General features: G+C 52.2%; 2 protein-coding genes across 3 annotated transcripts; both read left to right on the top strand.

The window, feature by feature from the left end:
* Window positions 1–42: 42 nt before the first annotated feature.
* On the top strand, window positions 43–10,602 carry LOC125686502 (chymotrypsin inhibitor-like). The gene is made up of 4 exons (XM_048930536.1): window positions 43–7,668; window positions 8,045–8,079; window positions 8,407–8,519; window positions 10,452–10,602. The coding sequence occupies exons 1-4, from the start codon at window positions 7,587–7,589 to the stop codon at window positions 10,504–10,506; spliced, it is 285 nt and encodes a 94-aa protein (XP_048786493.1). The 5' UTR covers window positions 43–7,586; the 3' UTR covers window positions 10,507–10,602.
* A 4,704-nt stretch (window positions 10,603–15,306) lies between these two features.
* Window positions 15,307–19,928, top strand: HEMGN (hemogen). 2 transcript variants are annotated; one of them, XM_048931450.1, is made up of 4 exons: window positions 15,307–15,575; window positions 18,108–18,201; window positions 18,610–18,869; window positions 19,721–19,928. In XM_048931450.1, the coding sequence occupies exons 1-4, from the start codon at window positions 15,494–15,496 to the stop codon at window positions 19,825–19,827; spliced, it is 543 nt and encodes a 180-aa protein (XP_048787407.1). In that variant the 5' UTR covers window positions 15,307–15,493; the 3' UTR covers window positions 19,828–19,928. The 2 variants fall into 2 exon arrangements, with proteins under 2 accessions (XP_048787407.1, XP_048787408.1); XM_048931451.1 differs by lacking the exon at window positions 15,307–15,575 and adding an exon at window positions 17,756–17,955.
* The last annotated feature ends 2,793 nt before the right edge of the window (window positions 19,929–22,721 follow it).

The raw sequence follows: 22,721 nt of genomic DNA, 5'->3' as shown, positions 1-22,721 counted from the left end.
CATCCCCGCGACCCGCGGGGGGCGGTGTTGGCTGGCGGGAGCCGATCCGCGCCGTGGTCCCGCTGCCCCCGGCCCCGCGTGTCTTCTCCCGGGTAACAGCGGTGGGTCTAGGGGGAGAGGGCTCAGGTTGCACCGGGGACGTTCAGGTTGGATGTCGGGAACGGCGAAGCGTTGGCGCGGGCTGACCGCGGATGTGGTGCGGTCACCACGCTGCTCTCAAGCCCCTCGGAGATGCGGCACTGAGGGTCATAAACAGTGGGCGAGATGAGGTGAGCTGGAGTTGGACTGGCTGATCGCAGCGGTCTTTTCCAACCTCTGTGATTCAGTGATTCTATGAAAAGCAGCAGGACGTGATCTCAGTGATGCTGTGCTGACAGAGGCAAAATAGGAAGAGAATGCCTGCTGCCTCAGTGAGTCATTGTGGAGGCTGCACCCGTCTGTAAAACATGAAGTGGTGTGCCATCTCCAGGAGCAGTCTGGAATCAGTACAGTCCAACTTGCTTGGGACAGAGGAGTTACGTTTATCTGGCACAACAAGGAGATCAGATCTCGGCATCAGGCCTTTGACACGGTCCCCCTCCACATCCTTATCTCCAAATTGGAGGGATGTGGATTGGATGGCTGGATCACTCGATGGATAAGAAACTGGTTGAAAGGCCACAGAGAGAGAGTGGTGATCCATGGCTCTGTGTTCAGGTGGAGGCCAGTAATGAGTGGCATCCCCCAGGGCTCTGTCTTGGGACCGGGGCTCTGTAACATCTTTATCAATGACAGCGATGGCGGAATCGAGTGCACCCTCAGCAATTTGCTGACGACACCAAGCTGAGTGGTGCGGTCGACATGGCTGAAGGAAGGGAGGCCATTCAGAGGGACCTCGACAGGCTGGAAAAGTGGGAACAGGTGAACCTGATGAGGTTCAACACAGCAAAGGGCAGAGTTTTGCACCGGAGGAATCCCAGCCATCCATACAGACTGGAAGGAGCGGTGCTTGAGAGCAGCCCTGCAGAGAAGGACCTGGGGGTCTTGATGGATGAAACACAGAATGTGAGCCAGCAGTGTGCCCTTGTGGCTCAGAAGGCAAATGGTGTCCTGGGCTCCATCAGAAGAGGAGCAGCCAGCAGGGACAACGAGGTGATCGTCCCCTCTACTCTGTTCTTGTGAGGCCCCATCTGCAGCACTGCGTCCAGGTCTGGAGCCCCCAGTACAAGAAAGACAGGGAGCTGTTGGAGAGGGTCCAGAGGAGCCACAAAGATGATGAGGGGGCTCAAGCTGAAGACAGGTTGAGGGAGCTGGGCTTGTTCAGCATGGAGAAGAGAAGGCTGCAGGGTGACCTCACTACAGCCTTCAGGACCTAAAAGGAGCCTACAAACAGGAGGGGAGTCAGCTCTTGGAAAGGGGAGATAACAGCAGGACAAGGGGAAATGGTTTGAAGTGGAGGGAGGGCAGATGGAGGTTGGATGTCAGGGGGAAGTTGTGTGCTGTGAGAGTGGTGAGGTGCTGGAACAGCTGCCCAGAGAGGCTGTGATGCCGCGTCCATCCCTGGAGGTGTTCGAGGCCAGGTTGGATGGGGCTGCTGTGAAATGTGGAGGTTGGTGGCCCTGCGTGTGGTGGGGGGTTGGAGATTTGTGATCCTTGAGGTCCTTCCAGCTCTGGCCATTCTGTGATTCTGTGATTCTATCTCCTTGATCTTCCCGAGTGGCTCCCAGTCACTGCTTGAAAGTGCCTCTGCACCTGTGCCACAAGAGGCTCAAGGAGAAACAGTCGAGGTGCATGACCACAGGCTCCTGCCTCCTCTATTTTCTCTTTTCTTACACATTTCTTTCTGATACCTTCTGGAAGCCAGCCCGATAATTACCATATGGTTTGGTTGAACCTGGTGTTGTCAGCACCAAGATGATGAGGCAGCTGCCTAAGACACTAGTGCTGTCACTGCTGATGTTCTCAGCCATCATTCAACTAAGCGCCTTCTCAAGTGAGCAAGCCAGGCTTTCAAAGCCTGCAGACCCTCTGGACATCTCTCATGGATTGATCAGCAGAAGGCAGCTCTGGCAACATAAATGAGCAGAGAAACCATTTTTCAGCACTTGCAGGTCAGTCTAGAGTTTCCACACTCCACTGCTATCAGGAGATACCAGATGCCTGCTAGTAAAATGTGCCTTTTGTTTCTTTCCTATTTGACATGGGTAATTGCAGGGAATCTTCCTGAGGTGCAATGACCTCAACTGTGATTCAAGGCAGAGTTGGTTTGATTTCCCATAATGCTTTAAATACGTCATGCCTTAAGTTTAGCAAGCAAAGGAAAAGAAGTCACAGCATGCTGCTGGGAACTGATGTCATAAAGTTGGGAAGTGTCTAATATGTAATTCCACATATCTGTGCTGCAGTAGCCTATATCACTGCTATCTTTTCCTCAAGACAACTGTCTTGCTCTTGCTGAACATGGCTTTGGAAGCAAGGCAAGGGTTAAAGATGTAAAAGTACTCTGTAACAGCCTGAATCAATTCTATTATGCATAATTCAGGTGTGTCCTCATGAACACATGAGTAAATATGAGTATATACAGGTAAGTGCGTAATGGCACACCTTCTTTTTTAGCACAGAGATAAGATGTTCTAGGAAACAGAGAATAAGGAAACAGAAATGCATTATTTATGGGAAAAATGTGTGCATGCATACACACCCTTAGGTGCTCCTGCACTTCTGCCCTCTCCAGCTGCTCACTGTGGCTATCTCTACACCAGCACAGCGTAATAAAAGTCCTCAGAGCTCTCGCTTTGCCACATCACCAAATTAGCTTCCGGCTCCCCAGCTTCACTGGAGTGATGGTGCTCAAGGTAATTTTTAGCCTTATTTCCCTTTACAAATAACTGCTGTGTAGCTACAGTGTCGTGCTGCACATGAGCACATCTGCAAGTCCACCATGCCTAATGACTTCTAAGTTTGATTTTAATCAAAATTGGCAGTTGGATGGCATCATAAATATCCAAACTGAGTGCTGAAGCAAGCCACTACGATGGCGCTGAGTGAAAGTTGATTGAAGGAGGTTTGCAGTCAGGCAGCAAATTATGAGGAGGAGGAGGACAAGCGCCAGAGAGGGCGATTGCAGGCAGTTCAGTGATGGGATTCAGTAGGTCAGGTTGATGGTTGGATTTAAAACACAGGCACCTTCCTGTGTGCTTCCATGTTTCCCCAGGGCAGGGCAGAGCAGAGCATGTCCGAGTGCACCTCTAGGACAGCAGCATGGAGCCCTGGTGCTGCGACCCCACTCCTCACTGCTGCAGCTGTGTGGGCTGCAGAGCTGCTCTGCTGCAGGGCTGGGAGGAGGCTGGGAAGAGTTGAGCTGAGCTGTGGGACAGGCATCAGGCGAGGCAGGCAGACAGCAAAGGGACAAGATGCAGAGGTGTGAAAAGCAACATCCAGCTGTCCTTTGCGGGAAGCCCAAAAGAGTCAAACCAAGACCTGTCTTGTCACTCATCGTTCATTAATAGCAGTCTCCTGCATTATTAACCTGGATAGTTCCTTTATCCGGGATGTTTGTAGAATCAGGCACCATGACTGAGTCTGGTGCAACCAAAATACATTTAACAGGGCTCGTGAAAGCCTGGCTGCAAATCCAGCCCAGGTTGGGTAGGTGTTGCACTTGCACAGCTCCTTGTCAAGCTTATCTTCTGTTTTGGATGGCTGCTGCTGCAGTACTTCCTATAGCATACAGCTCCAATTGCATGTTACAACAGTCCGAATATAAATTCATTACAAGAATACTTGTCATTTTCACTAGTGTATTTCTTGTTTATCCACTACATTAGCTCCTGTGGCTGAGAGCAGAGAGCATTGTCCAGAGGTGCCAGGGCCTGACCACGCCATTGAGTGCCTTATTTTCTGGAGCATAAAATGTGGTTTGGTGCTACTGTTGACTTCATTTTGCCACGCATTTTTCACAAAGGAGAAATGTTGCATTAGCATCCGGATCCTCAAAAATAAGCTGTTTGCAGTGCTTACAGTACTGCTCTGATCCATCAGTATGGATATAGATGTCCATAGTGCAAAGACAGTAATAAAAAAAAAGACAGGAATCAACTGAGAATGTTGCTGTCTCAGCACAACTGACTGCAAACAACAAAGTTCACTCTTCACCTTTTAAGAGAAACAGAAACCAAAAGCTGCAGGAAAGACTGGAGAAACAGAACGGCTTTCACTGTGATGACAATGCTCTTCTGTCTGATGCCATGTGAGGTGGCTGCCCCTGGGTGTTTGTGAGTACATACCCAAGGATTTGGACATACATCACTCTTGTGGGACCATGGGAAAAGGAAGGCCAGCATCACCTCTGAGCTGCTGAGGAACCGCAGGAAAGCTGCAAATCCCCTGGGCAAATCTGAGCTCCTTGGCCAGTTGTTCCTTGCCACAGAGGTATCCCAGGGAAGCGGGACCAAGAGCAGCTTGGGTTTGAGCCACAGCCACTTCTGACCAGCTGTGGTGATTCTGGTGAGCAGTCAAAGCAGAGGAAAAGGTTCAGTAATGGATGCTGTCCCCAGCCTGCCTCTCCCCGGCTCCTGTGCCTCTGAGGTCCAGTGCATAGCCGGCTCCAGTGGGAATCCTAAAGATGAAGGTGACTGTGAAGGTGAAGATGAAGTGCTCTTTTTTTCCTTTCTAACTTTCTTTCTGGTGTGATGGGGGCATGTGCTCTGTACCCCTCATGGGTTGCAGGAACAGGGCAGCCCTCAGTCCTGGTGGGTCCCCAGCATTTGCTGAGGGTAAATTTGCAAGAGCACCAGGGGGAGCAGCAGGACAGGATTTAAAATCCTGCGAGTGAGGCAGAGCAGAACGTGAGAGCAGGTATGAAGGCAACAGATAACAAAGGAACTGCAGGTGCTGGGCAGAGCGGTGACAACACTGGTGACAGCATCAAGGCCACACTGCCGATAAGGCCGCTGTGCAGAAGTGGAGCAAGACTGACATGATGCACTATGGCTCAGCCACCCATTCCCCACAAGATGGAAGGTCTGCAAGCTGCACTGTGGTCCCCCAGGAAGTGCAAGTGTGATATGAGTCACAGGACCACGACTGATGCCTGCGACAAAGCTGGGGACAGCAGGAGGGGATTGCACCGAAATATCTGCAACGTGGAGGAGGAGGCTTAAATGCATGATTGTCTCTGTAGATGGAGCTGTGCAGCCAGTGCTGGGCTGTGCAACCAACGGGAACCTCCTGGCCACCTAAGGAAGGACTTCCCCTCTCTAACTCGAGGGGATGGTTGCTGGGACTTTTGTCAGAGGCTTCAAGCCTGCACTTGAAAGCAAAATTGAAAGAGGAATGAGAGGCCTCTGAGAGGTGGTTTCCTCTGAGAGCCTGTGATGGTGGTTTCCCCTTTGTCACACCGCTAGGTGTCATTTAGCTCACTCTGTGAAGATCACAGCATCTGAACACTGCTGAGAAACTGGGTGCAGAAAGATCAAGCCTCATGTCGGCCAACAGTGCTGCAGAACCTGCTGCTGCTGGCACAGAAGGGATGTGGACGCCTATGCCATGAGGAGGGTGAGGCAGAGACAGCAGCACATCTGAGCTGCACGGTTCCTGCACTGCTCATGGTGCAACTCCAGGAACCAGGCCAAGCTCGGGACAGGCAATGCAGCACACAGGCAGGGAGGCTGACAGAGGCCTTGGAGTCAAAGTCTAGCCGTTTTTTTGCCACTGAACACCTTGGAGAAGACCATGCAGGCCCCTGACAGCTCTTCTGCAGGGCTTTGCCGGGTGGGAGCAGCTCGTAGGACACTGAGTCGTCCTCTAGTTGAGAGCTGGTTGGGAACAGGTTGCCAAGCCGGGGTGTGAGGAGATTAATCATCACGTGCCAGAATGTGAGAGCTTCTGGCTTCATGAGACCATGTGTGCTGGCGGAAGGATGCCCTGGGGCCTTGCTGCACAGCCTCACACACGTCAGGGCTGTCTCCACTGCTTGTCACAATGCCTATTGCTTGTGCATGACCCATTGAGGATGGAGATTCCCCGTCTTCCTGCTGGTCAGGTTGCTCACCCTCCTGCGGAAGGCTGGTTCCTGACACCCTGTGTGAACTTCTCTGCTCAGGACTTTGTGCCTATGGCTTTCACTGTGCCACCTCCAGCAACCAAGAGGACCTTGGTTCCACCAATTTAGTTCCTTAGTCCTTTAGTTGTAGGCTGCTGGCAGATCTCCCTTTACCAGACTAAGCCACCCCACCAGCACTCCTGTTCCTTGGGAACAACTGCTAGTGCAGTTAAATATTTACTTTACCTGTAGGATTTTCAAAGCAGAATAATAATAAGCGTCAAATGTTACTGAACTGTGTCAACAGGGAATGTAATCCGTGTGCACAGCCATCTAAGCAGAGCAGAGGTGTGTTCTGAAAGGGGAATCCCAAAGCTCCTGCCAGTCCATGCTCAGCCATGCCTGTCTGACCACGAGGGCTTGCTGAGATACTCCTGCTCATCTCTGCTGTCCAGGGCCAGCAAGAACCACGCTAAGACTCAGGTAAAACTGTGAGGAAGAAAGGTCCTGAATGTGATGTGTCTGTCTCTTCAGCAAGTGCCCATGTGTACGCTGCACGTGTCTGCAGATCTTCCAGGCAGTTTTCTGTAGGTTTGTGTTGGCCCTTTGCACAAAGAGTACCTCCTACCCACTACCAGGGTGAAGGAGACGCCCTCTCCCTTCTGGCCCAGACTTAATCTTGCCGTATCTGTCCCAAAGGAGTTCTAGTCAAAACTACTTTTCAGCTATGATGCTGACTTTCTGTCCAGCGATTCTCTTTTCCATCCTTCACCCTTCAGCCTTTGATCTTGATTCCATCAAGGAAAGTGTTGGTGGATGTGGTAAATTGTTTTCTCAGGGGCAACAAGGATGCTCACATGGAAAGACTGATGTTGGACATTTTTCTCAAAGGTGAAAAAGCAAGGTCTTGTGGAATGGAGGTCCTTGCTGAAAAGTCCCCCAGTGGCACAGCCTCCCAGATCAGCCCCAACTTTTGCATTTTGCACATGAAGTATCCCAATCAAAAATGGAGATCCACGTGGTGTAGGAATCACAGAACCATAGAATATCCCAAGCTTGTAAGAGACCTGCAAGGATCATGGAGTCCAACTCCTGGCTTCACGCAGGACCACCCAAAGCCCAAACCCTGTGTCTGGGGGCATTGCCCAAACTCTCCTTGAGCACCAGCAGCGCTGCCCTCTAAGGCACAGCCTTTATCTCACCCCCACCTGACCTCTTCTGATGCAGCTCTGTGCTGTTCCCTTGTGTTCTGTCACTGTCACCACGAAATGAGGAATGGCAGCTATGAAGCTGGAGGGTCGTCTTGGGGGTAATGTACACAGTGGGAGGCTGGCTGGTTTGGAGAGGAGAGCAGCATTACTTAGCCTGCGCTGTGGGCCAAAGGGATTTTATGGCAGCCTCTATTGCCTGCACCTGGAGTTGGCAGGCTGTCATTCACCTCTGGGTGCACAGGCTGTCTGTTCCCAGCGCACGTCAAAGTGCTCAAAATGCTGCTTTTCCCAGCACCAAGATTAGCTGCTGCCTTCTGCTATAAAGGCTGCTGTGAGCGGAGTGAGGTGCACGAATGCATGCACCCATGCCAGCCATGCCCACAAAGGAGCTGCTGGTGCTGGCGCTGATGCTGGTAGCCTTCGTTTCTGCCAGTGGTAAGTCTGCTCTGCGGTGGTGGGCTGGGAGGTGTGGAGGGACTGAGAGTGCAAAGGGGGGCAGAAAGACACAAGATCTCTGTTATGTGGAGAAGAGGTGAGGGAGGCAAGGCAGCACGGTGGGGTGCAGAGAAGGACAGGAGCACACACATCCCACACTTCTTGGGATGTGCCAGTGATGCATTTGATGCTCAGTGGAGCTCCTGGTTCAGAGTCCAGGAGACAGGGCTATGGGAAGGGGCTCAGAGACAGGTACAGGCATTCCCACCTCTGTCCCTCTGTCACTACCTCATGCTCCTGCCACCAGCTCTCTCTGGAAAGGCAGTTGTCACTTAATTTCCCCTTGCTGAACTCTTGGATCTCTGCTCTGTTTCAGGGGCAGAGCTGGAAGAGGAGAACGGCCTGAGAAGGGTAAGAGATTTCCATTTGCTCTTGTTAGTGGCTTCAGATCCTATTGGGCTGCCTCAATGCCTGGCATGACTGGGGGAAAGGCTGTTCCCAGAAACTGCCCCAGCTCTGTGGGTCTCAGCAGTCTCAACCCAGTACCGACCCCGGGCAGCGAGTCCCACCTCGAGGCACGCTGCCTCCCCCTGCTCTGTAAGCCTGCCCTAAGGGGCACTGGGATCCCCAGAGCTGCTGTGCAGCCAGCTCCAGCCACGCTTGCTGCTGCCCTAGCGCCGTGGGAGGAGGGTGGGAGCTGCCTGCACTGAAGCACTCACTGCGGTTTCTCCTTTCCAGCCGAGGTGTGGAGAGATGGCTGAGCTGCAGGCCTGCCCCCTGCTGCACTTGCCCATCTGTGGGAGCGATGGGAACACCTATGCCAATGAGTGCTTGCTCTGTGTGCAGAAAATGTAAGCTCACACCTGGGCACTGGCCTCCAGGGGTCTAATTTTAGCTGTCTAAATGCAGGTGCTTGTCAAACACCGTGGGAAAACCACAGCCCACGGGAAGGACACAAGATCCTAACTGCGAGGTGGAGGAAGGCTTTTGGCATCCTCTGAACCTGGCTCTGCAGCCCTCAGCTTCACCTCCCCGTGATGGTAGTGCCCAAGAACAGGCATGGGAATGCCCCTAGCCTTTGCAGGTGCCAGCCCCTTCCTTGGCACTGTGTTTAGGGACAGTGCAGCTGCAAACTTAGTATTCACTCACTGTGTTGGCAGAGTACTGATCCCACAGGAGAGAGCAATATTTATCCATCGGAGCAGCTTGCTGGATCATGCACTATAGGGTGGCACACCCCCCAAAATGTGGGGTCAAGAGTCACAGCCAGACGACCTTCCAACATAAGAAAAAACTGGCAACAAACCAGGTGCTCTGCAGAGGGTGAGAGAAGGTCCCCAGTCTGTACTGCCTGTGAATGAATAATCACAGAACCATAGAGGGGTTTGGGTTGGTAGGGACCTTAAAGATCATCCAGTTCTAACCACCTGCCTAGGTCAGGGATGTCTGCATCTACACAAGGTTGCTCAAAGCCCCTGGTCTTAAATACCTCGGGGAATGGGGCATCCACAGCTACTCTGAGCAGCTGCTCCAGTGCCTCACCTCCCTCTGAGTGAAAAATTAATTCCTAACATCTAACCTAAATCTCCCCTCTTATAGTTTAAAACCTTCACCCCTTGTCTTGGTCACAATAGTGTGACCCGATTAAGTCTCTCTACAGGACTCCTTTATGTACTGGAAGACCACTGTAATGTCTTCCAGAGCCTACTGCAGGCCGAACAAGCCCAGTTCTCCCAGTATCTGCATAAGATGGGTACTCCAGCCCTCTGATCCTAATTGTAGCCCTCCTCTGGACCCTGTCTAACATGCCCATGTTTTTCTCAAGCCACAGAAGGAAGATTTGGATGCAGATGTTTAGAAAGGTGCACTAGGTGGATAGCCTGGACAGGCAAATAGCACCAGTAAATCCTCCCAAGAGAGCTCTGTCAGTGCAGATGCCTAGTTATGTGCATCATGGTTCCTTTGGTCCACAAAGGAACCACCATAAGTCTGAGGAGTAGGGCAACAGGGGCATCACGATGTTCAGAAGGGAAAAGCAGAGGGTTGCTTTGGGACAGAACCACCCTGTAATTCTGTGCAGGCTGGGAAATGATGGGCTGAGCGAAGATCAGGCTGAATGCAGATCAACAAGTGCTTGCATTTCCAAGAACACAGGCAGAAGGGAGGGACAACCAGATTGCACAGGAAGATGCTGCCACAGCTGCAGGGTGCTGGGCACTGGGGCTGCTGCATGCCATTGGGATATCGGTCTCCTGGGACCTGGGGAAACTGCAGAGGGTCTGCAAATGGCCACAGGCCTGGACCTGTGAGGAGCTGTGGAGGAGCTACGTCCAAATTCTGGTGGCTCTTGGAGTGGGAGGTCAAGGGGATCCAGTGCAGCCTACGGCCACAAAGGGAACACACAGAGTCATGTTGCAGCTGCTGATACAACACAGGGCAACAGCCACAAAGTCCCAGAAGGGTTCAGATGAGACACAGGGGACAGGTAAACAGGGAGGGAGGGGTCTTCATCCTCGGGGGTGGAGAGGGCTCGGGCAAAGCTTCAGTGCTCACACTGCAAACCAGCTGGGATGAAATCGTCTCTAGCAATGGTGGGACCTGCACCATACGCAGGGAAGAGACCTCTGCAGGCAGCTGCATCTCTTTTCAATGGGACAGTGAGCAAGCAGTTTCAGAAAGGTCAGCTCCGTTCCATGGGCCAGATGAGGCCAAGGGTGAGTCAGGGAACACTTTTTTTTTTTTTTTTTCCTAGTTCTTTACTCTGTTTTTCTACATTATCCTAGGAAAACCAGGCAAGATATCCGGATTTTGAATGACGGGGAGTGTCAAGATATCTGAGCCTCCTGGTGGCCTTCCTGAGCCCGCAAATAGGTGATTAATTGATGCTGTACGCTCTGCGTGCATCAGACATTTCAATCAGTGACAGTAAATAATAAAATTGCATACACAATCTTATTTCAACAGCATTATTTTGTGCCGGGCTGAGGGAAAACAGCACAAGCCTGTTTCCATGAAGAACTACTAAAAAAGTGCAGTCAAAACATTCATTTCCAATCTATATCACAAACTAGGCCCTGCACATTGTGCGCTGTACATTTCTCTCGCATTCCTGGGAGCAATGTGGGAGCAGTAAGAAACACACATAACAGAGATCCTGGTGAAGGAGGTGCTGTGCAAACACAGCTTTTCTGAAGGAGGCAATTTAGCAAAGGTACAGTTTCTCCAATGCGGGAGCTGATGGCCTTCTCTTCAGCTCCCTACAAACCACCTTCACATCCAGAGCTGGTGCCAGTGGAAAACAGCAACATCACGCTTCTTGTATCATTCAGCTTTTCATGTGAGACTGCCCCATAAAGAAATCAGCCCAGATAAGCCACAGGAGCACTAGAAGTGCAGAGTGCAGATCCTGAATTCCAGAGAGCCTGAATCTCTGGGGGAGTCTTCTCAAAACAGACCTGATCTCCCTAGGTGCTCTTGGGGAACAGAATTTGCCTCCAAGTTGCTCAGCATCATGCCTAGATTGCTTCCTGTGCTTGGGCAACTCTTGGTGCTACAGTGGGGTTTGGTCCAAGCTGGCTAATGGTCAGCATGCATCAACTGTCTGCAGGCTCCCTCTGATCTTTTTTTTGGTCTTTTTTCCCGTAGCAGCTGGGATGTGAATCACCTTTCACTAAATATCACAGAATCACAGAATGGCCAGGGCTGGAAGGGGCCTCAAGGATGATGAAGCTCCAACCCCCCACCACACGCAGGGCCACCAACCTCCCCATTTCACAGCAGCCCAGGCTGCCCAGGGCCCCATCCAACCTGGCCTTGAACACCTCCAGGGATGGACGGGGCATCACAGCCTCTCTGGGCAGCTGTTCCAGCACCTCACCACTCTCACAGCACACAGCTTCCCCCTGACATCCAACCTCCATCTGCCCTCCCTCCACTTCAAACCATTTCCCCTTGTCCTGCTGCCATCTCCCCTTTCCAAGAGCTGACTCCCCTCCTGTCTGCAGGCTCCCTTTAGGTACTGCAGGCTGCACTGAGGTCACCCTGCAGCCTCCTTTTCTCCATGCTGAACAAGCCCAGCTCCCTCAGCCTGTCTTCGTTGTGGAGGTGCTGCAGCCCCCTGCTCATCTTTGTGGCTCCTCTGACCCTCTCCAACAGCTCTGCCTTTCTTGTACTGGAAGCTCCTGTACCAGGATTGTAGATGGGGCCTCACAAGAGCAGAGTAGAGGGGGACAATCACTTCTCTGTCCCTGCTGGCCACCTCTCTGCTGATGGAATATGTGCACCCAAATTGTACAGCTTGAGTATGCAAGGGGTCTCTTCGCTCACAGTGGCAGAGATCTGGCTAATGCAAGGTTTTCCACCCAAAGTCCATTCATTTCTGCTCTGTCATGTCCCTAGAGAATGACTGATTATGATTTCTGATCAGCTTCAGCAAAGCTTCATGTTGCTTGGAGAAGTGCTCCGCTGTTAAGTGAAACCTGTGCTCACCCACAAGGCATCAAGCTGCTCTGTCCTGCTGCTGCACTCACATGACTTGTAGTACCTGGGGGAAGGGTCCGATTGCATCATAAAGTCAAGTGAGCTCCCTGAAGTCGGTCACCACACCGTCAGTCTGGGACCTGTGCCGGTGTCATGGCCACTGTACCTGCCTGGTTGGTTACATGGTTCTTCCCCCACATCCAGATCCACAGCCGTTGGTGACAGATTTAATGCTACCACTGAAAATAATAATGAGAAGTATAAAACAATCATACTTGGTCAGTCATGGAGATCCTTTTGACTTGGGGTCTCCAGAACCAAGACAGAGGGCAGTGAGCAAGAGCAAACACCTGTAGGAGGATGCAACAAGGCTTAATTGGGCAGGGACAGAGCCTTGGCATTGCAATCATTGTTTCGTCTGGAGGCAGCTGTTGTCATTAGAAGTTTTCCTGTCCCCAGCCTTGTTACTGTCTGAAACCTACCAGCTATCAGTGACTATTACAAGGACAGAACAGTGGCTGTGAAAGCAGGAACTGTCTCTGCCCGGATTCATCTCCTTACTGCCAACCTTCAGTGCCTGGTTGTGAGTTCTGGAGAGGCAGACTGCCATTGTTTCCCTGACACTGCCTTTTCATGGGCTTTGCACCCAGCCTGGTTAGTTGCTCACAGCTGTCCAGAGGGCTTAACACCTCTGCTGCCCTGCTCTGCGCCCTCTCCACTTCTGCAGGGGTGAGGGCCACAACTGCATGCAGCTTGGTCAGCAATTCCGTTGCTGCACCACTCACCCACTGCCTGCTTCTGCAGCTCTGCAGGTCCCTACCTATCCCCTAGGGCTCTCCTGAACAACCAGCAGCATATTTTCCCCCTTCAGCCCTTAAAAGGAGTAGGAGACTTTAGGCTCTGGTCTGCACTGCCAGAGAGCATGGGGAGATGCAGGTGGAGTGCACTGCACCTTGGGAATTGGCTTGACCAAGCTTTCAGCTCCAACCTGCCCCAAATCAGATCACCATTCTGCAGGACAAAACTGGAAGCTGTTCCCTGACTGCTGCTAGAGTGACAGCTGCATGGCTGCCCATGCTGATCTTCTGGATAACTTTGGGTCTGGGCTGTGTCTGTGGCTGTAGGAGGGAGAGGCATTCTCTGGCTGCTGCCTCGCAGTAGCAATGCCAGATGGGGGGAAAACAGAGGTGAGGCTCACAATGCACTCTAGTAAGTCTCCTTCAGATCCCATTAAGGAAGTTGTGTGTGGGTGAAGGCAGCCCAGGGCCAAAGGAAACAAGACAGGAATGTGGGAAAGCAGTGCCTGGCATGCTTGATGCATTCAGCTGCACTGGTTCATTCATCTGAAACTGACCAGAAAATTCAACCTGCAGCAGAAAGGACAAACCTTGGGCTACAACTGCTGCAGAGTTCTTCTGTGCTGTGGCGCTGGCAGGGGACAGGAGGGCACTACAGGCTCTGAAATGGCCTCTGCTGTGCCACTCTCACTCCCAAGCAGAGATAGCTCAAGACTGGGTCTGTAATTTCCACACTGTTATCCACCGCCAAACCTTCCCACAGGATCACAAGTTCACTTGCTTGGGATTTGCAGCAATTCATGCACAAGAACAAAACCTTCTCAGGGATCTAGGTCCTGAGAGATGCAAGCACAGGCTCAGTAAGATGTTAAACCCCATTTATCCTATTTAGTACCTCTTACAGACCCTGAGAGCACAGCAGCTCTTTCACTTATGAACAATATTTATAAATTCATTGCATTCTTAACTGGAAAATGGGTGGAACAGTGCGTCCAAAAAAGGGCAATTTTTTGCTGAGTCAAGAGAGATTTATCAGACCTCAGCAGGCTCTGGAGTGTCTGAGTGCTTCTGCTTCTCCTCCCCAGGAGACATGTGGGTGAAAAGCTGAGTTTTGCACAGCCCAGGCAGTCAGAGCTGCAGCATTAAGGCTGGCAGACCCCTGTGCCTCTGCAGCCAAGAGCATCCCTGTGTGGGTGTCAACCCATAGCGTGCCCTGGGCAGCTTGCTCTGGTTGTTCTGCATGCAGCTGGAGCTCTCAGCACCCTGCAACACCCAGAGGTGCCCATCCTTTCTCCCATATTTCATATCAGCTGCCAACAGCCCAGAGATCCCAGAACAGTTCTCTCCAAGCAGTTCCGGACGTGATGTCCACAGTGACCAGGCATGTGTTTTCCTCTCCCCCACACACGTTAATTTCAGGATGCACAAGGCAGGGTGACTTGGGGTTGAGCAGCATCACACAGGCTCACCAGCAGAGCACACCTGGCCTTCACTTTTGACTGAGATACAAGAAACTCACACAAGTGACTCAGAAGCACCCCATCTCAGGATGCCACTCACACTCCTCACCAGCCCTCGCATATCAGAGCCTTCCCATATCTGCTGTGCTGCCAACACCCTGCTGGTTCTTTTGGGCCTTTTAAACTTGCCCCACCTCTCCAGAGGTACCACATAATCTGCAAAGGACAGAGGGGAGAAGCCCCAAGGGGAAGTGGTAACCGGTGGGACAAGCAGGAAGGCAGCAGAGATCACCACGTCCCCCCAGGAGACCCCCCAGGCATGAAATTTGTAACTTGGCCTGGAGTCGTCAGGGACCTACAGAAAGACTGCTGAGAGCAAAGGCTATGGGCACCCCCAGGAGCTGTTCTGCTACAGGGCAAGTCAGTTGAGTTCACCCATGCCTTGGCAGGTGAGCAATTCCCAGAGAGCTTGGGAGTAGACGCATTGTAGAGTTCTTCTACCATTGCTTCAGCCACTTGGAATTGACTGGATTTGGCTAATTCTGTCCCTGGGGGTCTCCTAAATGTGCCATGATCTCGAGCCGCAAGCAGCCTGCTGTGAGGGGTGGAGGTCCCTTCCCACGAGCACTGCGACAGACCTCTGCAAACACCTTTCTGACAGCTTACATCCCATTCCAGATCCCAGAACAGGTCTTGGGTGCCTAATGACTCCTCCATGCATCTCATTCTGGAAACGATGGCGAGGCCATGCAGCGTCCGGCTGGGCCACGCAGCTCCTCTCCGCTCTAAAGAAGGGCATCTGAGCCACAGTTTGGCAGCAGCGAGCACGGGTCTCCTATCTGAAGCGGAACTGTTGTACAGAAACATCAGCATGTTTTGCAGTCCACACAGTAGGTGGACTGGAGGGCAGACACTCATACACCTTTAAACTGTGATAAGGAGCATATTATTACCCCGCTGGTGGCCTAGTCAGATAAGTTGTTTGTGGAGGACAGTCTGCGTTTCTTTCAAGCTCTCATTCTGCTGCACCAGTAACAGATTACATTCCCAAGGAAATCAGCCGCTTCTTATTTGAAACTGCAAAGAGCGATGGACAGCTTAGGGAGAGACCACGATTATTCCAACACTTCTCTGCCTTCCTCCACAGCCCACGAGGGGAACGCTGAGCCAGGTAATGCTGCGCTTCTAACTTTTATTGGAAGGAAGAAGAACAGTCTTTTTTGTCACTAATGCTTTCTAGGAAGGGGTTACCAGCGTGTGGTTAGGGGATGGGGGATGCATGTTTGATAGTAAATGCATGCAGCTTTTTCCAAGCCGTGTTTCAGATCACAGAGGCATCTATAAAGATCTCTCCACTCAGTTTCTCGGGCAGTTCCAATGCACTGTCGCTTTGCAGACTGACAAAAGGCTCTCAGTGTACTTTTATTTGGAGGGATTTTTCATTTCATTTCATTTCTGTATGCTTGTGTTCTCTGCTATGTAATCTCTCACTGGATGCAGGTGTCTCAGAGACATTCCTCCTGCTGACTGCAACAGGCAGCACAGCTTTGGAGCAGCCCCGGAGCGCTCTGTTGGTCCGGATAGAAATGAATGAGGGATGTTTTCTGGCTGCACAGAGCAATTTGCTTAGGATGGACTGGGGAGGAGACAGATTGCATGCAGCAAGAAGTGTTTTTATGGCTCAGGAGGTATTCTGAAAGTGAAAGAAAGTTAGCTCGGCTGCCACAGAGGGACACGTGAGGGATGCGCACTTCGGCAGTCAGCCTGCAGCGGCGTGCATGCAGATCCCACGGCTGCTGCTTGGAGCTCCATTTCCCCAGGCTGCCTCTGGTGGTCTCTGCTGCTGGCAGAGCCCTCCTGCCCTGATGCTGCTTCACACTCTGCCCAGCACAGCTGCATGCTGTACGGACCGTGTGCGGTTCTGTCTCAGAGCCTGCCTGTCACTAATTCCATCTCTGGCCGTGCCACTGCTGAGAAATCCTCACACTGCCTGTGCAGTGCCTTTTGCATCCGTGCTTCTCTTCTCTGGGGTCCAGGTAGGATGAAAGGTTTCAGGGAGGGGATCTGCCTTCTCCTGCATGTCTCCACTGGGGGCTCCTGGAACTAGTATGCAAAAAGCATCAGTAAAAGAGCAGGAGAAACGACAGACGACACCAGAAAGTAGGGCTGCTCTTGGTTTCGTGGTCGTTTGGTGGCGTGGCTGTTGTCATTGTTAGATAGTATTGGGATCACCGTGCCCAGATTTAAACAAAGTGCCACACAGAGCCACCAAAGCTGAGGAAACAGAGCCGAGAGGGTAGGCAACTGCCTAGCAGGAGGCATGGAAAGGACAGTGGCACAGGGAGGGACAGGAGACGCCAGCTGGATAGAAAGGAAAAAACGACCGTAGTGAAAAGAGCACAGAGATCAGAGGTGTGCTGTGAGATCTTTCCTCACTTTCCTGGACAAGGTCCTGATTAACTTGAGGTAATACCGACCCTGCCGCCAGGAGAACACTGGGACAGAGACCTACAGGGATTCATTCCAAGCAAAACTTCTCATGATTAGTATTATCAGAAGAACAGATCTAATTTGAGTAGGGGTTGGCCACTACTCTTAGGGGTTTGTTTTGTTTTGTTTTGTTTTGCTTTGTTTTGTCTTTAAATCTGTCCCGGACTGTGGCTTTTCCCGTGTTTAACTCAGACACCTGGGATGCAGGAGCTGCAGTGCCCAGTTAGCCTCAAAAGTCCTTCTCACCTTGCCAGCTCTCCCAGCTGGACAAGAGAATGCCAAAATGACCACTCTTCACTCATTGGACTTAACACTTCAACATGAGCTGAGTCTTTTCATAGAGAAGCTAGATCTGATTGCATCCACAGGGAGCAGGTCTGTTTGGCTGCCTTTTACCCATTTGGCAGTTGTTGAAACTGTGAAAACTAGTGCTTGTGTGAATTCCTCAGTGCATGTGTGGGAAGCTCCCTCTGTGCTCCAGGCAAGTGCTACTCCCACCGGTACTTCTACCAGCAAAGGGGCACAGAAATATGCCCCTGCATCCCCCAAAGGGAATGGTCTCATGCTATTTGATCTAAGACAGGTCCTAATAAAGACTCCACAAGCTGCAGCCCAAAGAAAAAAAATGGAGGGTTGAGAACTGCGGGCATTATTCATGTGAATACCAGCAAAGGGTGAGGAAATGCACGCAGCTTTCTCAGCCCCTCCAGGTGGGACCAGCTGAGTAGGCACAGGAAAGGCACTGTTGATCCATCTTTCTGCCCGTCTGGATGAACAGCACTAGGCAAGTGCAGCTACCTGGGGAAAAGTGCATTAATGGAGCAAACTCACAGAAGTATTTTGCAGCCACTAATGAATGATGCGTGACCCTGAGTGATTGCACTGTCCCCAGAGGACAGCCCACGTCCTGCGCTTTCAGCTGGCCCCTGTGGTGTGTCATTTGGACACGAGTCCCCCAAAGGCTGCAGTGGCAGGAGGAAAACTGCAGCTCGGAATTCCTAAGAATTTACAGCACAGATTTGTGCGGCATGCCATCAGATCCTCCCTGCCGATGCTGCTTAGTAAGTACAGTGCCTTACTTACTATTGTATAAAGACCTGCTTCATGATAAAAAGGCTCAGACCGCTTTCATCAGCGCCCTATCAGCAGACGAGGAGGGAGGGCTACGGTCCCGTGGTCGAGAGGTGGTGTTAGCACTCGGTTTGTCCTTTAGGTTCCACCATGTTGCGCCGCTTGAGAGACCGGGAGCTGCTCCGGAAGAGAAAGGCAGAAGCCGAGGAGAAGGATTCAATTCAGTGGGCTCTGGGGTAAAACTTTCTTACGCCGTGTGATCCTTTCTCTGTGCACGTGGCCGGAGACCAGGCACAGGCACCGCATGACGACAGGGTGCCCCGTGCCCCCTGTGAGGAGAGGTCCTCACTGGAGCGGGCGGCCCTCAGCCTCTATCTGCTAAAGGGCTGCTCTGGTGCTTGAGGAGAGAGCGTGTGGGGCTTTCATAAGGGATGGGTTGGCGGTAGGAGAAAATTGGCAGCCAGACTCCCGCGTCCTTGCCTGGCCACCCATGCAGAGAATTGCAGTTTCTGCAGGGGTGAACTGGGTGCCACTTGCAGCCTGAGTGCTGGCACAGCTCTCTCGGCAAGAGGGCACGTGCCAGGCAAGGAGGGACCACGCTGCCCTTGACACCTAACCCTTTGCTACATGAAATCCCCCTGCAGGGAGCACGAGAGAAGCAAACGGCAGAGGAGAGGCCACGGTGCCAGGCGAGGAAGGGGCCGTGCGCATGTCATGAAGCCCGCACCACAGCCAAAACCACAGCCAAACCCTCAGCCCCCGAAGAAGGAGGAAGCTGAGATGGTGTCCTCCACGGCGATGCAGCAGGCCGAGTCTTCCCAGATGGACATGCAGGACCTGTTTGCTGGTGTGCAGCTGGCAGATCTGGAAGGGATACTGGCCTCGGGGAGCCAGAGTCCCCTGGGTGAGTCCTGGAAAGCTGCCATCCCCCTGGGATCCTGAGGGCTGCAGGTTGGGGCTGCAGGGACAGATCCCTCTCTCTGAATCATGGGGAGGAGTAGAAAGCCAGCTGCTGTGAGTAGAGTCATTGGCATGCTGGTCTGTGGCCGCTGGTCCCTTTTAGAGCTCCTTGTCCTAAAGATTTCTTTGCAGCCTTTTCTGCACGGGGAAGAGGTAGCTGTGTCCTGATGCACTTCCCCGGGGAGAACAGATTAGCATGAGAAACACTGCATAGAACAGCAAAAGTTGGTTCACAGACAAGTGTCTGCCTCGGGTCCTCTTCCGTCTGAAACTAAAGAAAGTGACCAGAGGGCCACAGCTGGGCAGCGGGACATGGGTTATTTGCCCACAATGGTGGGTCACCGTGCTCCCTGCTCCCCTGCCAAGAGCCAGTCCAGGGCACAGGTGCTCTGAAAAGAGGGGGCAAACTCCAGAGCAGGTCAGGGACCATCACACTGGTCCCAGGGTGATGGGGAGGGGAAGGGCAGCTGCAGGCACAGTGCGTGCAGGAGACCTGCCCTGCTGGGGCTGGTGGCAGCAAGAGTCCTTACAGCACAGCACGGGGCTTCTGATGCTCTTGTGCCACCACCGTCCTACACCAGGTCCAGCCCCCAGTCCTGAGACTCTGAAACGGCAAGAACAAGGGCTGGACTTATTTGCCTTCTGCCATTAAACCCATTAAGCCCCACAACCTAAGGGACCAGCATGTCCTCTGGAAGTCATGCGGGCCAGCAGGAGGTGCTTCTCATCACATGCACCCCATGGCCCAGCTAACAGAGCCCCCGGCAGCAATGACCTCTCTGGTGTCCTTTGTAGGTGAAGAGGATATGCTGAAGCTGGCAGATGAAATACAAGAGGTACTGAATACTTCGCTGGAAAGGAACGAATCAGATAATGACATGTATTCATCAAGCCTATTTTGAAGTTTTATTTAAATATATATATATATTCTTCCAGTTTTTATGACCAAGAAATACTGAAAACCCTTGCGGAGAGACTTAAAGTTGCTCCTTCCTCAGGAACAATAAAAATCTGACTCTCTCTCCACTGTGCTTCCTGTGTTGCTTCCAGGCCGTTTGTGGGGGGAGGGGGAAGGATGCTGCTCCTTCAGCCCCACGGGAGCTGTGAGCCCGTGAGCCCCATGCCCATCCTCACTCCCAAAACCTTCCCCCAGTGTGTTCAGCAGAACATCAGCCCCTTCACAAAGCTGAACCCCATCTTTCAGCGGGCAGGCGTGCAGCGGATTGGGCTTTTTTCAGCACAACACGAAGCCTACAGTCCCTCATGCTGTTATCTGCAGCCTGAAGGCCTTTCTCATAATCTGCCTTCCTTCCCCGGTTATCAGCCTGCTCTCCTCAAGTCTGGGAAGTCTGTTGTTTTTGTCTTGCCAGCAACTTCACTCTGACCTTGCTGAGCTGCGTTGGGCAGATGGAGGCTGGCTGAAAACAGTTGAACGTAGCAGGCTGAAAGACAGCTGAACTGCACGCTTTAGTCAGGAAAATTCAATCTGGGGCAAAGACATGAGGCCACTCTGGACAGGTACGGTTCTCCCCTCTCCACAGCCAGCTTTCAGGCCAAGACTTTAAAGAAGCAGGAGCCTATGCAGCGCATTCACATTTCTGTGTGTGTGAGATTTGGGAAGAATGAGGGTTTCCTCTCTTTCTAGAGGGTTTGCAATGTCTTCATGGCCACCATCTGACCACTATCAGAGAGCTGTCTCCCAAGAGCACAGGGCTGGCCCACTACTGAGGTCACTCTTCATTTTGGGCTTCCAGTAGCAGAATAACCAGTGAGATCACTCCAGAGACATCCAGAGACATCCGTGATGCTGTGCTGTGCATCTCAGTGGATGTGACATCTCACCAGCATTTACATCACTGACACCCATCCCCCCTTTGGTCCCTGAGCTTTGCATGAGAGATAATTAGTGCTCATGAGCACAGCCTGCAGCCTTCTCTCCGCCCTCTGAGACCCTCTGCAGTTACAGCACCAGCAGCAACAAAACATCCCCTGGGTCCCAAATGAGAAACTCACAGATGAGTACTATCACAGGAGCTGTGCCAGAGTACTCTTGCAAGCATTGCATCCACACTACATTGCAAGGAAGCTGGAGACAGGGCCTGGAGACACTCCTGTCTGCAGAGCCCCATACTGTGGCAAGCAATGGCTGGCAGCTGTCTCCATCTCCCCAACCCTTCTCAGAACTCCCAGGGAAGTAAATCTACCCTGACATCCACCTCCACACCCCCAGAGGCTTATGCTCACCCACTTCCCACCACTTTTTAGTTGCTGGGGAGAAGCAGCTTCTAGGAAGTTTCACATTCAAATCACTGCACCCCTCTGACAAGAGCACACAAAGCAACCATGTGTGTCCTGTCCCTGTGCTGTTGAAGCTGAGCCATGGGAAGTGGTGAAAGCCTGGCAGGGTTTCTATGAGCACAGGGGAGCGATCCTTGCTGAAGCATGGGGTGGGCAGAGGTGCCACACTGTGTGGCTGTGCCTGCAGAGCATGGTAGGAGGGGGCTTGCAGGAAGCAAGATAGCCCATAGAAAGTAGCCCCATCCCCTAGTCTTTTGAGCTTGGTTGCCTCGGGGTGCTGGAGTCACCTCAGTGACTGTGCACCCACACCAGAGCTCTCACTCCAGCTGGCTCCTTTGGCAGCCTGTGAGAAAGGCTTTTCTGCAGGTAGTAAATTTTATTGCATAACAACCCAAAGACAGAGCACTCTTTATCAGCACTTTCACTTGCACAACACACCTTTATTTCCTCTCACGTGAGGACAGGTAGTAGAGCTCCCTGCTTGTGCAGAATTCCCATGGGCTTAGGAGCAAAGCTGGCCACTGTGGTCCATGGGCACCTCCCAGATGGGTCCTCTGCCAGCACCCCGAGCTTTTTCCTCCTGCTGTGCTTCCCCTGCCCATCCCCATGGGTCTGCAGGGTCCCACTGATTTTCTCTACCCTGGTTCAAAATCTCACCAGCTGCAAAGCCCAGTTTGGTCTTTCTGCCACTTTTATCATTTGTTTGTGTTCCTGCGTTCTTATTTATAGTTTCCTCCCTCACAAATCCCTTGTGGCATTGGAGAAGGACCTGTACCAGATGTACTCAGAGGAGGAGACGCCCTCCTTCCACTGACTGTTGCAAGCAACAGGAAAGAAAACAGTGAATCCTGACAGCGAACTCCTGAGCTGGTTTCGCAGGAGCAAAGTTTGCTCTGGGGTGGAGACAAACATTTCTTGAGGGCTGCTCCCAAGCAGTATCTCATCTGGTGGGGTCTGCCTGGCACTGATGATGCAAGATCGTTTTTTACAGTTAGCTATGGCCGGATGTACGGGATGGAAAAGGAAGACTTTGCTACCTACTAGGGAGGAAGAAAGTTTTGCTACAGATTTTGGTCATAAGTCATGACCATAAACCTAATGGTGTTCATCTCTGGTTATCTCTGGTTGAGCCCAGCAATCAGCCTATCCACATCCCTCTGCAGGGCCTTGCTGCCCCAGACAGATCAATACTTCCTTGATGTCTGCAAACTTACTGAGAGTGCACTCAACGTCCCCGTCAAGGTTATCGCTACAGACACTGAGCAGGGCAGGCCCCAGCTCCGTGCCCTGGGGAGCACCACTGCTGACAGGACGCTGGATGTAACTCCACTCACCACCCTCTCTGGGTCCAGCCCTCCAGCCACTCTACCCAGCAAACAGTGCTCCTGTCCTAGCCACAGGCTGACAGCTTCCCCAGCAGAGTGCTGTGGGAGACAGCGTCCAAGGCTTTGCTGATGAGACCACATCATGTCCTTCACCCATCAGGTTGGTCACCTGG

This window comes from Lagopus muta, chromosome Z (assembly GCF_023343835.1).
Source record: "Lagopus muta isolate bLagMut1 chromosome Z, bLagMut1 primary, whole genome shotgun sequence".
NCBI lineage: Eukaryota > Metazoa > Chordata > Aves > Galliformes > Phasianidae > Lagopus > Lagopus muta.
The sequence above is the reverse complement of the archived record's forward strand: the minus strand, read 5'-3'. Positions and strand labels throughout refer to the sequence as shown.

Coding starts and splice junctions, on each gene's coding strand:
- LOC125686502 (XM_048930536.1), top strand. CDS start 7,587: ATGCATGCACCCATGCCAGCCATGCCCACAAAGGAGCTGCTGGTGCTG. Junction 7,669..8,044: donor AGCCTTCGTTTCTGCCAGTG/GTAAGTCTGCTC, acceptor GCTCTGTTTCAG/GGGCAGAGCTGGAAGAGGAG. Junction 8,520..10,451: donor TTGCTCTGTGTGCAGAAAAT/GTAAGCTCACAC, acceptor ACATTATCCTAG/GAAAACCAGGCAAGATATCC.
- HEMGN (XM_048931450.1), top strand. CDS start 15,494: ATGGACAGCTTAGGGAGAGACCACGATTATTCCAACACTTCTCTGCCT. Junction 15,576..18,107: donor CGAGGGGAACGCTGAGCCAG/GTAATGCTGCGC, acceptor TTTGTCCTTTAG/GTTCCACCATGTTGCGCCGC. Junction 18,202..18,609: donor TCAATTCAGTGGGCTCTGGG/GTAAAACTTTCT, acceptor ATCCCCCTGCAG/GGAGCACGAGAGAAGCAAAC.